Source organism: Colias croceus, chromosome Z (genome assembly GCF_905220415.1).
Source record: "Colias croceus chromosome Z, ilColCroc2.1".
NCBI lineage: Eukaryota > Metazoa > Arthropoda > Insecta > Lepidoptera > Pieridae > Colias > Colias croceus.
This window is the reverse complement of record NC_059568.1, coordinates 13,361,967-13,378,482: the sequence shown is the minus strand read 5'-3', so window position 1 is coordinate 13,378,482 and position 16,516 is coordinate 13,361,967. Positions and strand designations below refer to the sequence as shown.

Below are 16,516 nucleotides of genomic sequence, written 5' to 3'. Positions count from 1 at the left end.
CTGATATAATAATTCGCAAATACCTACTTATATTTTAAGTTATATAAGAATTGAATGATCAAAAAGTGCGATGTAAAGCAGAAACGTTTCGAGATCTTCAATACATTGATGGAAGTCCTTGACATGCACAACAGAATATCTTATCGCAAGATAAATGAAACACAAACATATCTAAAACAATAACATCTATTTAGATTTCATAACAAAAACAGTACGCTTAGTCTAAGGTTGCATTCTCAAGGACCCATCTAATCTTATAGTTTCTCCATTAAGCATTGGGTTCTGTATAATGCTCTGTACAAGTAACGCGTACTCGCTGGGATGTCCCAAACGCGGCGGGAATGGTACAGACGCCTCCAACTGTTTGATGGCTGGCTCTGGTAATAGTTCCATCATTGGTGTTCTGAATAGACCTGGAAAACAATGATCAATCTCTATAATACATTGTTTACATTTATCCATATTATTATGATAACGTTCATATATTTTATTCTAGCAATCACAAGCTATGCATCACTTATATATTGAAAATAACTCGCCATTCGCAATTAAAATAGATAAATATTAAACATTTTTGTCCTAAGACCTAAAGCATCTGCCACTGTTAATATCAACTTTACAGTGTTTATATTTACGCAAAAACGTTTGAACTGATTCTGGGTTTTCGTTTGATAAATTTGAATTTAGGATTTAACTTATGGCGGGGGTTTTATAGAAAATCAAAAATGCTAGCAAAGCCAAGGGAGCATAGCTTCAAAAGATTTATTCTAACATAGCTCCTGATAATCGGCATTTATTCATCCAACGAATTTTTTTAATAAAATTTGTATTCATTCTGCGTTATAGTGATACAATAAATTAAGTTCTTAATATAATAGTATGTATATAAAAATGAAATTTAGGTTAAAATTGCAATGCAAATTATTATCAGCACAATTAACGGGACGCCTATGATAACATTGTTTTATCAAGAACTGCATACAATGATAAAATGCATGGACAAATATATTTATTTACCAAAATATTCGTCACAAAATTCATGCAGCGAAAAATCGCAAGTAAATTAGTAGTGATATTTCGCATGGTGCACCAAACTAGACATATGAAACTACACAAAAATAGATGCTTAGACTTATATTTTTAAAAAGGGATTTTAGAAGTGAAACTTCTTTAGGTGCGTTGATAGTAAATTCATGGTCGCGTCATGGCAATACCGTCACCATCTTAACCACCGTAAGAGTTAGAGCGCGCGAGCAACTTTGTCTCCTCAACTATTTTGTCTCTCCCATCAATTGTATGGGGAGTTGCGTCGCTACATGCGCGCACTTTTATACTAGGCCATGGTGGGTGGAGAGACAAAATAGTTGCGGAGATAAAGTTGCTCGTGCGCGCTACCTCGGCGTAAAGCGACGATTTTGGATGAATAATGCCAAAGAAGTGTCATTTCTGACACGTGTGCTTGGCACACGCTCTTTTTTTAATAATGCAAACACTTTAGAAACATTGTATAAATGTTATATTTTGTGTATAAATGTTATAATTATTTGTCAATTATTTGAACAAGGGATAACAACAGGAGGAATATCAATAATAATAATTAAACCAGCTCAAAGTTATATTCACTCAATAGGTTAAAAAATATACAATTTATATTAGCCCTTATTCTAATAGCTACTTTAGAGTTCATCATCTATACTAATATTATAAAGCTGAAGAGTTTGTTTGTTTGAACGCGCTAATCGCAGGAACTACTGGTCCGATTTGAAAAATCTTTCGATGAAGGCTATAGGCTATAATTATCATCACGCTAAGACCAATAGGAGCAATGCAGGTAAAACCGCGTGGCGCTAGTCTATAATATAAAAATGAATCGCAAAATGTGTTGGTAAGCGCATAACTCGAGAACAACTGAACCGATTTGGTAAATTATTTTTTTATTACATTTCTTGAAGTACGATGATGGTTCTTAGGGGCCATCCATAAAGTACGTCACACGTAAAGAGGGGGGGAGGGGGTCGACAAAGTGTGACATGGTGTGACAAGGGGTGGGAGGGGTCCTAAGTTTCGTGACATCACATTTCAAAATCTAGAGGTACTAATCGCGTAATTTGAAATATAAATTAAACTAAAAAAATATGTCCAACTCTATCTTTAGAGTTTAGGGCAATACGGTTTAAATTGTTTTGTTGACAATTTATATTTGTTCATTAGTTTATTTTTTTGTTATTGTTTCAAATATTTGATATTATGTTGATTTCATAAAAAAAACTAAATTCGGAACTGCTGTTTTAATTTAAAAAAATTTCGATGTTATATTGCAAAACATGTGACGTCACACTAGGGAGGGGGGGGTCTTAGAAATGTAACCACCTGTGACAAGGACGGGGGGGTGCTCAAAAACTCATGAAATTAGTGTGACATACTTTATGGATGGCCCCTTATGGAGAGAAAACGTAAAAATGTACCACGGGCGAAGCCGGGGCGGACTGCTAGTTCTTAATAAAATGGTCACCCACCTGGTGCTATAGTAACCACTCTTATGCCTTGCTTAGAAAGATCCCTCGCAATTGGCAAAGTCATTCCCACGACACCTGCTTTGGAAGCAGAGTATGCCGCCTGACCGATCTGAAAAAATATTTAATGGTATAAATTAGTTTGTAGAATTTTTTGTATCTAACCCATAGTGGGGTTTGTGTCATACATGTGCTGGGCAATTAAGTGTTCAGTTCATAAGGTAAGTTAAGCATAGTTAAGAAAATGTAAGGCCTTGATATGATAAAGGGTTTATGTATGGACTTAACCATGAAAACACTAAAAATAGATTCAGAAATTGTGATCAAAGTAACAATCTGTCATAATATGTCACACTGAATTTTTTAAGCTATTGCATAGCTTCTATCTCGGGCCTTGAGCGCGGGGACCCAATCGAGAAATTCTGTAACGAAAACACCTCACGCTCCTCACTCCGACGGGCGGATGTGTGGCTTGAAGGCATAGCATGCAATACCTATACCGCAGCAGTCCCCGAGTGCCACACGTTTTGTTTTTTGTTGAGACTATCTTAAAATATGCAAATTTTTCAAGTACATTAGTATAGTTTATATTAGTCCCTACTTGCATCAATAAGCAGCAAATGACAAATAAATTGATCAGTGAAGCAAATGCATACTTACTGCATCTGCTCGGTAGGAGACACTAGACTCAGAACCTCACTTTTCCATAATAATCACTACATAGTATAAAACAAAGTCGCTTTCTCTGTGTTAGGTTTTAGACTAAGCGGGCGAAGCCGCGGGAGATTAACTAGTACAAATAAAAGTATTTTACTGAATCCCACTTACTTGGCCATCATAAGCAGCTATACTGGCAGTGTTGATTATAACCCCTCTCTGACCATCTGCATTTGGTGCATTCTTGCCAATGAGACCAGCCACAAAGCGAATCACATTGAATGTACCAATTAAATTCACCTGAAAATAATATTTGTAAAGTTTAAGTTAATTATGTCTTCTGTCAAAGTTCCTATAATTATAATGATAAAAATCAAGGACTGCCGCGGTAAAGCTTTTGCACAGCATCGCTGTACGGGTTGGAGTGGGGGGTGTTAGGTTTTTTGTTACAGAATTTATACATTCGGTTGCCGCGCTCAAAGTCTGAGATAAAAGCTATGCAATAGCATCATAATTTTTATTTCTGTAAACCCGTACCTCAATGGTCTTTTGGAAAGATTTCAAATCAAATGGTTCGTTCTTCTTGAAATTGTATATTCTGGAGGCAGTGGCAATGCCAGCACAATTCACAGCTACATCTAAACGGCCAAACTTGTCAACTGTTGCTTGTAATGCATTCTTAACATCATCTTCAGATGTTACCTGGAAAGCAAGTTATAACACTAGCTAGTAACAGTTTAGACTACTTAATATTTTTTGATACAATTGTACAGTATTGTATTTACACCTTTATTAAAGTTATTAACTTACAGGCAAACAGCTAGCCTCCACAGCAAACATTGCTCCAGACACCAAGGACAAAAAAAATGTTTCCGACATAATCTCAGATGAGTATAAGATGGAGTATATTATAAATATGTCATAAAAATTGTTAGACATTTCAGAGACTTTGTCTTTGGTTTAATGGAAAATCTAATAAAATATTTGTACTCCATTTAAAAAAAAAATACGCTATTAATTTAAATGGTAATCTTACATCAACAGGAACAAATGCTGCATCATTTCCTAATTGTTTAGCGAGATTGGACCCTGAACTGGAGGGCAGGTCACAGATTACAATACGCCCTCCTTGCTTCACTAGATGTTCCGCTGTCGCTTTTCCAAGACCCGAAGCGCCGCCGGTGACTAGACCAACCAAACCCTAAGCACAGTCGTAAATTAAATAAAAAACAAAACTGAAGAAACAAATTTATCTCAATTGCTTATGCTATTTGTTGTATTGTACATTACATATTATTTAATACAAACCTTAAACATTTTTGATACAAAATAGATAAACACGTGCGAAAATTAAAGAGGTAATGGTTAATCACGAATTACGCAATACCTCGGAATGAACTTTGAGTTATGTTCGTAAAACTGCTAATCAAATTGAAATTGTGTTATCAAAATTTAAATAAAATGCCTAAGTACATAAATATCATTTAAATAAATTGTTGTGACTTGTGTTGTGCGATACCTATTATTCTGTCATTGGCTCTGGCTGCCTTTTGACACTTGGTTGACACTGAAAAGACCTCAGAATGAAAAGACAGACACATTGTTGAGACATGGCATGTGGCCTCAGAACATAATAGTAATAATAGACATTCGAACTTGGTACGACCGGACCACCGCACTCGTGCGGTGCGATCGACACGCCACACCACCGGACCGCACCAATCGGTCCAGTGCTTTCCATCACCGTGCTACTGGACAGCGAAGACGTCGCAATATATGTTTTTAGGCCCGAAAAAGTGACATTCTTGTTATATTGGAAATATCTAAGGAGCTTCTCTTTTTAAATGCACGAGTAGAACACCCAGAGTTTTATTTCAAAAACACGATATTTTTTTTAATATTTAAAATATTGGAATTTTTGCGGCCGACTGAGCTAAATAAATTCATAATATATGTATACAAATGTGTATACATAAAAAAAATAGATACACTAGATAACTTATTATGTTGCTAATATATGAAGTGATTACAGGCGAAAATTATTATCCCTTTTTTAAATTTTAGTCGATAGAGGCGAAAGTATTGTAATTTATACTGATTTTCGTTTTTATTTTTTTATATTATATGCAGGCGTTAGTAGAAGCTCTGTTCAAGCAGTTCCAGAACTGAGGTCTACATGTGACAAAAATACCACATTCTAACCACGAAATTATTACGAGATATAGATTTTCTAAGAAATTCAGTTCAATGTTACTTTTGGTACTAAACAGAGCTTCTACTAACGCCAGCATATAATATAAAAAAATAAAAACAAATATTAATAAAAATTACAATACTTTCGCCTCTATCGACAATATCAAAAATTTCAAAAAGGGATAATTTTCGCCTGTAATTACTACATATAAAACATAATAAATTTGTGTATCTATTTTTTTATACGAATTTATTTAGGTCAGTCGGCCGCGAAAATTCCAATATTTTAAATATTTTTTTAAAAAATACATAGTGTTTTTGAAATAAAACTCTGGGTGTTCTACTCGTGCATTTAAAAAGAGAAGCTCATTAGATATTATTTTCTTGGATATTTCCAATAAAACAAGAATGTCACTTTTTCGGGCCTAAAAGTGCCTAAAAACATATAATGCGTCGAGTTGACGCCTCCAACTTTATCCAAAGAAGCTAATATCGCGTTAATTGCGGCAATCGTCGTAGCAAGTACAAGTACAACCATTGAAAAGTAGAAAACGAAGAGAAAAGAATGGGCAAAATTATATTTAAAAGACAGGGATTCGTTCAGAAATATGCAGTCATATCATAAATCTTTGTAGAGTTCTAAAATTTCTATTAACCCTTAAATTGTCACCCCTAGATAACTTGTGTTTATAATGTCCAAATTTGGAGGATGTATTGGAATTAGGATAGAAAAGAGGAAAATGAAAAAAAAATTAAAAATTTTAATTTTTTTCTATTGTTTTCGCTATGTCACATAAAACGGACATTGCCAATTATATGTACATGTTCGAACCGTCACATATAACGGACATTGCACATTATTCCTGCAACCGTGGTACATGAATACAATGGACATTTTCAACTCTGTAATTCAAAATTATTATCAAATTATAATTATGGACGATCTAGAATAAGCTTTTCAAACATCTGTCTTAAAATGTTGCTTAAAACTTTAACGATATCGTTAAAAATAATGGATTTTAAAAAACGACACTACCAAAAATCACAGCCTAAGAATATGCTAAGAATTAGAATAGAAATAGTATTACATATCCTGCGAACTCATCTAATACACCAAGATAGCCCTCTTCCCATTTCTTATATTGTACAGATTGAAATGTGTTTGCTTCATCGTATGCAAAGGAGTGGTATACCATGCCTGAAGTACCAAAACGAACAGGAAATTTAAATCACTTTTTTTGGATTCTTTGGCATATAATATATCCATTTTCTGCCAGTTTTTTTTTAATTTGTAAGGTGTTATTATTTAAATTTTCAAACATTGGGTGGTATTTCTGGTAAGTAACATGATGCTGTGACTGAAGAACTACTGAGAAGTAGGGAAGATTCATCTCGCACCTCATGTTAGGCTGTAATTCTGCAGCAATAATATTTTGTTGGTGGTAAAAATTCTGACTTTTTGGGTCTTCATTGTGTCTCAAATCAATATGTCGTATAATTCCGAAGGTATGTTGCTGGGGGTAAATGATTGACACTATTATCATATCCTGTAGGTCTACATTTCCTTCGAAATCGACATCTCAACTCAACGCCAGACTCTTCAACTTCCGCCAGATGTAGTTAGGGGATTTTTTATTGATTGCCAAGTCATGCTCCTGTAAAATATAATAAAAATAGAGAAAAATATATCAAAATGATTCCGTTGCAAATGGAGGGCCTTATTGGCAACGTCCGTTACATAGGACATGTGAAGAATACCCTAGTATATACTCCAAGTTGTCAACGTCCGTTTTATGGGACATCGTATATAAACTAATATTTTTATACCAAATATTGTAAAATATGTAAAAATTATGTCAAAATACTGTACTTACAATCGTATTCTAACTAATAATATAACATTATAAGCAAAATAGCCAAAATACTTACAGTTATTATCAATTTTATCAGAAGAGTCAAGAGATCCGTTTTTTGCAATTTTCAAATGGTCACCATCCGCGACTGTACATGGTTTTGGTAAAAAAACCTGCATGTACGCGAAGGACATAGCTAGTCCCTTCCCAATATACCAATTAGCGAAGCTTAGGTCTGCCATAACAGCGCCAGCATGTGTGTAAATACTATGTCCTTTAAAACGGACGAAATCAATTTAAGGGTTAATAATCTTTTTTCAGTAATAGCCACGTCATCCGACGCCATCGCCATTGATGACGATCGACCGACGTCCGTTTTGTTTGGCGGTAGAACTGTGACTAAAGCGCTGTCCGGTCCGATGCGAATTGGCACGGTCCGCACCAAGTTCGGAAGAAAAAACCATCGAACCGAGTGGACCGTCAATAATATTGCATTTGTACACATAATCGAATATGGTCCGGAGCGCACCAAGGTCACGGTGCGGTAAGTACCATATTCGAACGTCTATTAATACTTTATGATTCGTTATTCAGAGCATGTGGCACAGTGGCTTGATATGATTTTTGTGGTTTTATTGGATGATATTAAAAAAAAAAAAACAATTTTACCCAAAAGTACTTTTTTATTTTTGGTACCTACATAATATAAATAACTAGGTGTATCTTCAGACGTCGCTGGCGCGTGCGTTCAATGTCTATTCTTTATGTAGCCTCTACACTGTGCCTCTACACCTGTGCTCTACACATTATCACATAGGCAAGTGCATTCGCCAATGCGCTGGCGTGGGCGGTACGCTTGGCATCATCGCGCTTGTGAGTTTATCCACACATTGGAAATTCGTTTAATTATTTTAATTTTATGTAGGCACACAGTAGGCATATGCCTAGTGTTACCCTCATCTTTTTTGATGAAGCGGATCAAGCTCACATCAAGCCATTTGATCGTATCTTATCACCATAATACTTGTCTATGGCAAATACGTTCATGATTCACATTTTGATTTGTATGCAATTTTGCATCTATGCATTAATCGTTACTTGCTAGTTGCTCTGTGCATTAATCAATGATTCTGTAATTGACGTTTGCCATTTGCGCAGCCGGCATCATAATCTTTTTTCATTCCTTGTACGCTGTGGTAACTAGGTACCTAGGTACTTAATCTGTGATTGCCTGTTGCGCTGTTTGCTGCGGTACGTGCGCTGGTATATCATTTAGCTCAACTTGATCTGTCCATACTCCATATCATCATGAGTGTCGTTTGTGAAGGAAACGTTTGCCGTTTAGTGTTTCCAATTGATCATTGGACTCAGGTGGGTTTAGTTTCTTCTTTTAATTTAAGAAATATGCTGCAGTATCTTATATACTTTAGTTTAATATTTACCGCTTCGGAAAGCAGTTTCTAGAGAGAAGAGCCAGTAACAAACTCTGAAGTTGCTCTTTTAAAAATCATGTTTATATTTTAATTTTTCGTAAAAATTATATGATAGTTAATAGTTACGCCAAAAACTGGTATTTCTTTAGAAATTTGCGGCACGAATTAAGGGGGAGGGGAGGGGGGAGACTCCCCTTTCTATTTTTTTTATTTTTTTTTGAGATTATATTTATAATCTAGCTTACCGCTCGCGGCTACGCCCGCTTTGTCTAAAACCTAATAAATAATATACTCAAACCTTCCTCTTGAATCACTCTATCTATTAAAAAAAATCGCATCAAAATCCGTTGCGTAACTAGTTTTAAAGATTTAAGCATCAAAGGGACATAGGGACAGAGAAAGCAACTTTGTTTTATACTATGTAGTGATGTTGTTAGAAATATATCGAAGATTATGGGCTTTCTTGTCTGCTCCGGCGCTGCAGAACGTGGCGCTTGCCCCCGTGTACCTTGTTGCAAGCAGGAGTCTTCACTCGCCTTCGTAGCTTCGGCTTTTTGGTCGCCTTTGGCGACCAGCCTCAGCCTCCTCCGCGCCTCCGACTTTTTTAATACACTCTAGTGTATGACAGACAAGTACCACGTGGATTCAGGGTGGACAGATTCGGTTCCGTTACCGTAAAATGCTGTAACATTGCCTTTATAGCTCAACATTGCCTAAATTCAAAAAAGTTAAATTATTCCCGCTGGGAAATGTTTTTTATTGTCTATGGTATTACTAAAAGCAAGTCGGCAATCTGTATGGCAACATTCGATCACACGTCACTCCAAATTTTAGATAACAAACTGTCAGAGTCCGTTTCATTGTCAGTGCGGATACTCGCTTTTTACCGGCTCTCAGGAAAATTTCATTTTGTGAATATTTATGCTTTATTTTCTAGCGTATTATGTTATATAGCAAAGAAAATATGCTCTTTTATGTATTTTAACTGTTTTTTCTGTATTATATCTTAATTTAAACCGTTAAATCATGGTCGGCAAAGTTGTGTCAGATTTTCGCAACTTTTTACTCAACATTATCTAGGGTTAGGGCTGCCCCGTTTAATTTTTTCAACAAACTCTTAATCGACCCTGGTTTTGCTTGTGTAATAATTGTTTTTTTTTTTGTAATTGATCTAACAACGTTTTATAGAAGCTAGAACTATTGTTTCTTTATTTATCATCATCAGAAATTAAGGATGTCCAATTTAATTTTCTTTAAGTCATTTATAGTACTTATGATTACATGAGCAACCCACCCAAGAGTAGAAGAAAACCAGGGGCTAGACAGTACTCCGATTATTCGCAGGAGATGCTGAATGTGGCGGTAGATTTAGTCACATGTAAGAAAATATCTTCATACGAGGCGGAGAAGCAATTCGGTATTCCTAGGCGTACCTACTATTCTTAACAAAATATGTAAGAATCTTCATGTAAAATCTGTGGGCCATCCTACAAAATTATTTGCAGAAGAAGAAAAGCATATTGCTGAGGTTGTTAATTTATCAGCAGAGTTCGGTTGTCAATTGAGTATGATTGACTTGCGTATTGTTCTGCACAATTATTTAGAAAAAAAAAATGACCGATCGCAGGTTTTTAATGGAAAATGTTGGAAAACTATTTGTTGATCTCACTGCAGGCTGCTGTTGTAATTTTTATTACTTATACGTAATAGGTACCAACATTAAAATAATGTTATTACCTAATATTATTACATATTTGTTTTCCTATGAAAAATGTGATTAAAATTTAAGTACAACAATTTGATTTATTAAAAATATATTTGAATACTAGCTGTGCCCGCGACTTCGTCCGCGTGGAATAGTGACTGCATAGTAGTTACTAATTAACTTAATTATTGAGTAAACACGTACTACCATAAATAATTAAAAGAACTGATAGTAAAATTTATTACCGAACTGAGCTAAAAAATAAAAAAAATAAATGCCTAATTAATTTTCTATGTATTTCTTTTAAATTATGTCATATTATTTTTAAGCACCAGGGGGGGGGAGGCGAGCAAATTTCTTCCTTCCTTGTATGGATGTTATTAACAATGTATCGTGCAGCAACTGATCAGCTTAATCGATACTCAGTTTTTATCAAATCCAGCACCAAATCCAAATCAGATCTTTCCTGTCTCACGCCTGTAGTAACTAAACCGTTTAGACCGTGCAATAAAAATTAAATAAAAAAAAACCCAACGCAACGAAGAAAAGTGCATAGAAAAAGGAATAAATAATTTCACAAACTTCCCGACGATCTTTAAAAATAAATACCATTTTAAATATTTATAAAAAAAAAAAATAAAGTCGTCGGGGCTGCCATGCCAACATTATCATAATATAATATCATATTATATACCTCTATAATTTTTTTTATAATGGTAATTAATTTTTAAGATCGTCGGGAAGTTTGAAAAATGATTTATTCCTTTATCTTCGTTGCTTTGGGATTTTTTTTTTTAATTTTTAAATTTTTAAACTTCGGTTTCTTATTTTCATGTAATATTTTCAAGTGAGCGAGACCGAACTATCAAATGTAAGTACCTCCATATTACATTCCTACATCATATTGATTTGGGCCGTAACCGTGCCCAAATTGTAATGGACCACAGTGGCAAAAGAAGTGGTATATTTAGGAAAGAAAAATTCCAAGGGCCAGGCCTATGTGGCTTTGAGTAGTGTTCAAAATTTCCAGGGTGTGGCTATCCTCTCGCTCCCATATCTCCTCTTCTTTCACAGACTTTCAACCCTTTCCTTTCCACCCCTAGTAAATGGCAGAACCGATTTTGATGTAAACCATATCTAATTGTACCTATATGTACATTGTACACGTCATATCCTGTCGTTTGATGCTCCATTTGGTTTATTTATACCCACTGTCGCCCCTAAAGTGCCCTAAATGTAATAAACGGATGAACCGATTTCGATAAAATATGATTAATTTTAATTCACACTTTGCCCTTTCATATGCCCCGCTTGAGTATATTATTTGACCACATTCGATTATTGTTCATTTCCACTTTTACCGCTGTAATCTAATAAATGGATTAACCGAATTGGATAAAAATATAACTAACTGTACTTCACCCGTTATGCACTTTCATTTGATATGTCACGGGTATATTTGACAATATTCGTTTTTTTCATTCCCACTTTTACCCATATATAGGTATAATAAATGGATGAACCGATTTTGATTAAATATGTCTAATTATACTTTACACGTCATGCCCTTTCATTTGATATGTCACTTGAGTATATTTGGCAAAATTCATTTTTTTATTACCACTTTTATACCTATATCAAATAAATGGATGAACTAAAATTTGACTTATTGTTACTTTCATTTGGTCGTTCACTTTCATTTCACTTTTACCCCTATATACCTAGATATAATAAATGGATGAACCTATTTTGATACACTTTATCTAAGAACCAGCGTCTGAAAATATGCTGCCTAACAAAAAAACCGCATCAAATTCGGATTACCTGTTAGCGAGCTACGGTAGCACAAACATATATTATACACATATAGTTGTCAAACACTCATCACCCATCTTTTTGCGTCGGGAGTTAAAAATATAATACGACATAATTTAAAGGACATTTTATGTTTAAAATTTACCTAGAAAAAAACATAATTCTAATTTGACCCCTTCCCCCCTACTACTTCAGCTTACCCCATTCTCCCCCCACCCTTGGGGACTTTCGTGGACATTTATAGGAATAACTGTAACAGATAACTTATATCTTACACTGTACAGTGTACAATAAATAGAATGCCTTAGCAAATGTTCGCCGTGAATACTTAAATGGTCATAACTTTTTTGTTTACGAACCGATTGACATGAAATAAACACTAAATGTTAAATGAAGATTACTCCAATATATTAGTGAAAACCGCATCTAAATCGGATAAGCCGTTTCTGAGATTAGCGTGCACGAACATACAGACAAACAGACAAAAAAATTTTTAACTACAGTTTTGGGTTTGGGATCGATTTAGTAATAACACCTGCTAATTTTTTTTTCCATATTTTCATTGTACAGACACCGCTTTTCTAGAATTTTATTATATGTATTGATTAAGAAAAATTGTTGCATTTCCTTTGGGGCAGCCCTACACCAAACTCACTTTTGTATGGGAGTTTTAGAGAAACATGCACAACTTTGCCTAGCATTGTAAAAAAAAATTTCTTGTGCTATTCAGTGAAGTCTGATGTGGAAAAGAACTTCATGGCAATATGGGTGTCAAATCCGTTACCAAAATACCTATTCATTTAAAAAGATATTATGACAGGCAATGTTGTAGTTTTTACCTCAACTCTGCCTACGTTTTCAAAGCAATTTTTTGGTGCTATATAAGTGTTTTTTTTACTAATAGCAAATGTATTCCTATAGCTTAAAGTCCAATATTGGACAGTAATTGAAAAAACATACGACTTTCTTAACGATTAAAGATTTATCGAAGAAAAACGTCAAAATCCGTGCAAAGTTGCAGCATTTTACGGTACTAACAATTTGTGTGCAATATACATACAATTTTTTTTTTTAATAATTATTTATTCAAATCATGTTTACAAGGGCAATGAATGGATCCATTTTATTTTTTTCCACCCAGCGTCTCCACATATTATATTCTTTAATAATACCATCGAAGTTTTGGTGTTATACCTAGTTATCTTTTTTAAAAAATCTTTTTACAACACGCCACCGGGACTCAATTCTTTGAGTATGAGTCCCATCAGGGGCAACAAATGGGTTGTCTAGGTCTGAGTGATTAACTTTTTTGTGAACATACCCATGTTGTCTCAATCATATACTACTCGTAAATAATCAATATGAATTGTTGTCCCTCAGCAACATGCTTTTAAATTAACTATGAAGGAACTATGGTTTTGAATGTACATTGACATTTGTCATCTCTTTCAAACACAATTCTTGTAGTTTTGTTAATGTAACTCAAACAATTTTGAACATAACCTCAAAGATTAAAATTAAGATTTCTCTGTAAATACACGTTTCCGCACGAAAAGCCGCTAATGTATGTTTCGGGGCATTATAATCGATCGAAAAAAATTAAAATCACGCCGAAATTCGTGCCGCAAGTTTCTAAAGTCAACCCCAAAAACTCTTCGTTGGTTCTGAATCGATAAAATTTCATGGAAAATTCCATCGTTTATAACTTCATTAAATGCTCTTTGTCGTAGTTATTAGTATATTTTTAATATAGGTTCTAAATTAAGTACAACTTATTCACAGGCATTTCTGTTATATACTATGTACTTAATTATTTCCTTATTTTAATGCTACTACTGAGCGCTAATCTCAATAAATATTGGACCTATTTTAAAAATTCATTCACCATTTGGTAATTGGTAGGTTTCCTGAGACTATATAAATGCCACAAGCATAGCAAGTCTATAAAATATGTAGCATACTCTATCTCCCCAATTTTCTTCAGGCCATCATGCAGGATGAATTGAAGTTTGCCGTTGTTTGTTCATCCAACATGAATCGTAGTATGGAGGCTCACGCCGTCCTGAGCCGCAGAGGTTATCAAGTTAAATCTTTTGGGACTGGAGACAAGGTAAAACTACCGGGTAGAGGGAACAAACCAAATTGCTACGAATTTGGCGTTTCCTACAAGGACATATATAACGACCTTCTTGAAAAAGATAAAGAATATTATGAGAAGAACTCCGTTTTGAATATGCTCATGAGAAACAAGACTCTAAAACCCTGTCCAGAGAGATTCCAAGATTCTACTGATAGATTTGATATTATTATAACTTGCGAGAAACGAGTTTTTGATCAGGTCGTCGAGTGGTTTGTCTTAAAGAAACCTGAACAAAACAAACCCGTCAATATCATAAATATTGATATTAAAGACAATCTTGAGGAAGCTACTTTGGGATCTTATCTCATCCTTGACCTTGCCACAAAACTAACTGAGAGCTCAGATTACAAAAAGGAACTACATTCTATTCTTAAGGCTTTTCAAAGGAAATGCAGGAAACATGTATCGGATTGTATCATGTTTTATTAGATGCACTGTCATGCCGGAAAGATCTTTTTAGTTGCTTTTCTCATATTTTTGTTTATGTATAGCATACATTTTTATTTATCTATTCTAGTCTTGATATCTATTTACTGTTTGATCTCAAAAAGCCACATATCAACTCTAAGAATGTTTAGGCCCAGTTTCACCAAGCTCTGTTAGTTAGTTTAACACGTTGTTAACTCTTTTAACGGGACATCAATGTAAGAGAGTGTCCCACCATGACCTAATCGAGGTTTAGTTTCCTTAACACGGCATCATATTTAATTACTGGCATAGAGGCTCTTTAAATTTTTAACAAGCGATTAGAAAAAATGATTTGATGTTTTCTTGCTGTCAAGATGGACTCTGCATACTATTTTATTTTTGAAAATGAAGATGTGTTGGATGATTTGTATAATTTGGATTATATAGTGCGAACGCGACGGCCCAGAATTTATGAAGAGGTCGTCATTGTTTCGTAGAATATGATGATGTTGATTTTAGTACAAGATTTCGTTTATCAAAACCTTGATCAAAACAATCGGTTTTGGAAATATTGCAATTAATTGAAGATAAACTCGAATAACCGTCGCATCTGTAAGTAAAACTATCTCGTGAGGTAATATTTATATTTATGTGCATAAAAGGTTCCTTCCTACATACTGTATTATTTTCAATTAAACCATAATAATCCTGTGAGTCATGTCAAATCTAGTATTGAATACCAATATAGGTACTTCAAATGTAAACTTCACCACTACTCAGGTAAGGCTCAGGCCTCCTCATGATTATGAAATGTACCTACTTATCTTAATTTTAAATTCTGTTTTAGGAATCAATCAGTTTCACCTACAGACCAACTGCTTATTGTAGTGCAGTGCAGTGATGGCTCAGTGGTGAAAAACATTGTGAGGAAACCGACATATCATAAGATAGCGTGGTATATACAGGGTTACAGGAAAAGTCGATGTAGATCCGTTAAGGGCATGTAGTACACATCATTTCTGAATGATTTCACTATGTAACCTCCCAACCTAAACTTAACCGTTTTCGAGATATTCGAGTTTTAATTTTTTTTATGAAAATGCCCAATTTTTCAGCTATTCAATTGAATATTTTGAATTTTTTTTGACTCTTATGATTATTTTTTTGGTTTTTTACATGAAGAATGAGATGCTTAATTACCTCAATGACTAAAATTGCACGTAAGTTAACTAAATAGGTCATTGTAGACGATCGAAACTTAAGAAAATAAGTACAAATTATAAAAATATATTTTTCTTTTCTGGATATCTCAAAAAAATATTATGGCACTTGCTCTGCAGATGTGCTTAAAAACATCTACATTTTATCAGCTATCCAACGAGGTATAACAACCTAGGGTTGTATTTAAACTCATAGAAAAAAACACAGTTGAAAAGGTTAAGGTAGTAGGTCTAACGGGTCCCTCGGCTGTTGTCCTTCAAGTTAATCCGGTGCGTGTGAGCGAGAAAACTTACGATTTATGCAGATGAAAGTGAGAAAAATAATGTGCAAAAACAAGTTTGGGGATACAACATGCCCATTGTTTTGTATTTGGTCGTTTGTTTGCTTGCCATCCATTTTAGTCTGCTCATGCGATTCGTCCATGGTAGATGCGAATTATTGTGCTTTCGGATTCCCACACGACTTATGTGTGTGACTTAGGTGACCTACTAATGATCTCCCATTACAATTACTGCGGGACATGTGGTTTCAACATGATGGCTGCTCTGCTCATTTCAGAAGAAGCATTAGGGAATGGT

At 34.6% G+C, this 16,516-nt stretch overlaps 2 protein-coding genes across 2 annotated transcripts; one reads left to right on the top strand and one right to left on the bottom strand.

Moving 5' to 3' along the window:
• Positions 1 to 168: 168 nt before the first annotated feature.
• LOC123705454 (3-hydroxyacyl-CoA dehydrogenase type-2-like) lies at positions 169 to 4,718 on the bottom strand. The gene is made up of 6 exons (XM_045654231.1): positions 4,479 to 4,718; positions 4,207 to 4,371; positions 3,708 to 3,872; positions 3,342 to 3,470; positions 2,517 to 2,625; positions 169 to 413 (listed from the first exon to the last, which is right to left on the bottom strand). The coding sequence occupies exons 1-6, from the start codon at positions 4,485 to 4,487 to the stop codon at positions 223 to 225; spliced, it is 768 nt and encodes a 255-aa protein (XP_045510187.1). The 5' UTR covers positions 4,488 to 4,718; the 3' UTR covers positions 169 to 222.
• Positions 4,719 to 8,312: 3,594 nt separating this feature from the next.
• On the top strand, positions 8,313 to 14,880 carry LOC123705456 (RNA polymerase II subunit A C-terminal domain phosphatase SSU72-like). The gene is made up of 2 exons (XM_045654234.1): positions 8,313 to 8,587; positions 14,154 to 14,880. The coding sequence occupies exons 1-2, from the start codon at positions 8,525 to 8,527 to the stop codon at positions 14,736 to 14,738; spliced, it is 648 nt and encodes a 215-aa protein (XP_045510190.1). The 5' UTR covers positions 8,313 to 8,524; the 3' UTR covers positions 14,739 to 14,880.
• The last annotated feature ends 1,636 nt before the right edge of the window (positions 14,881 to 16,516 follow it).

What these genes read in the sequence shown, in the direction of transcription:
- LOC123705454 (XM_045654231.1), bottom strand. An exon ending in CTTTCCAAAAGACCATTGAG is followed by an intron (nt 3,471 to 3,707) that starts GTACGGGTTTAC and finishes TATTATTTTCAG; the next exon opens with GTGAATTTAATTGGTACATT. An exon ending in AGTGGTTACTATAGCACCAG is followed by an intron (nt 414 to 2,516) that starts GTGGGTGACCAT and finishes ATTGTTTTCCAG; the next exon opens with GTCTATTCAGAACACCAATG.
- LOC123705456 (XM_045654234.1), top strand. Translation starts at nt 8,525, where the DNA reads ATGAGTGTCGTTTGTGAAGGAAACGTTTGCCGTTTAGTGTTTCCAATT. An exon ending in CAATTGATCATTGGACTCAG is followed by an intron (nt 8,588 to 14,153) that starts GTGGGTTTAGTT and finishes AATTTTCTTCAG; the next exon opens with GCCATCATGCAGGATGAATT.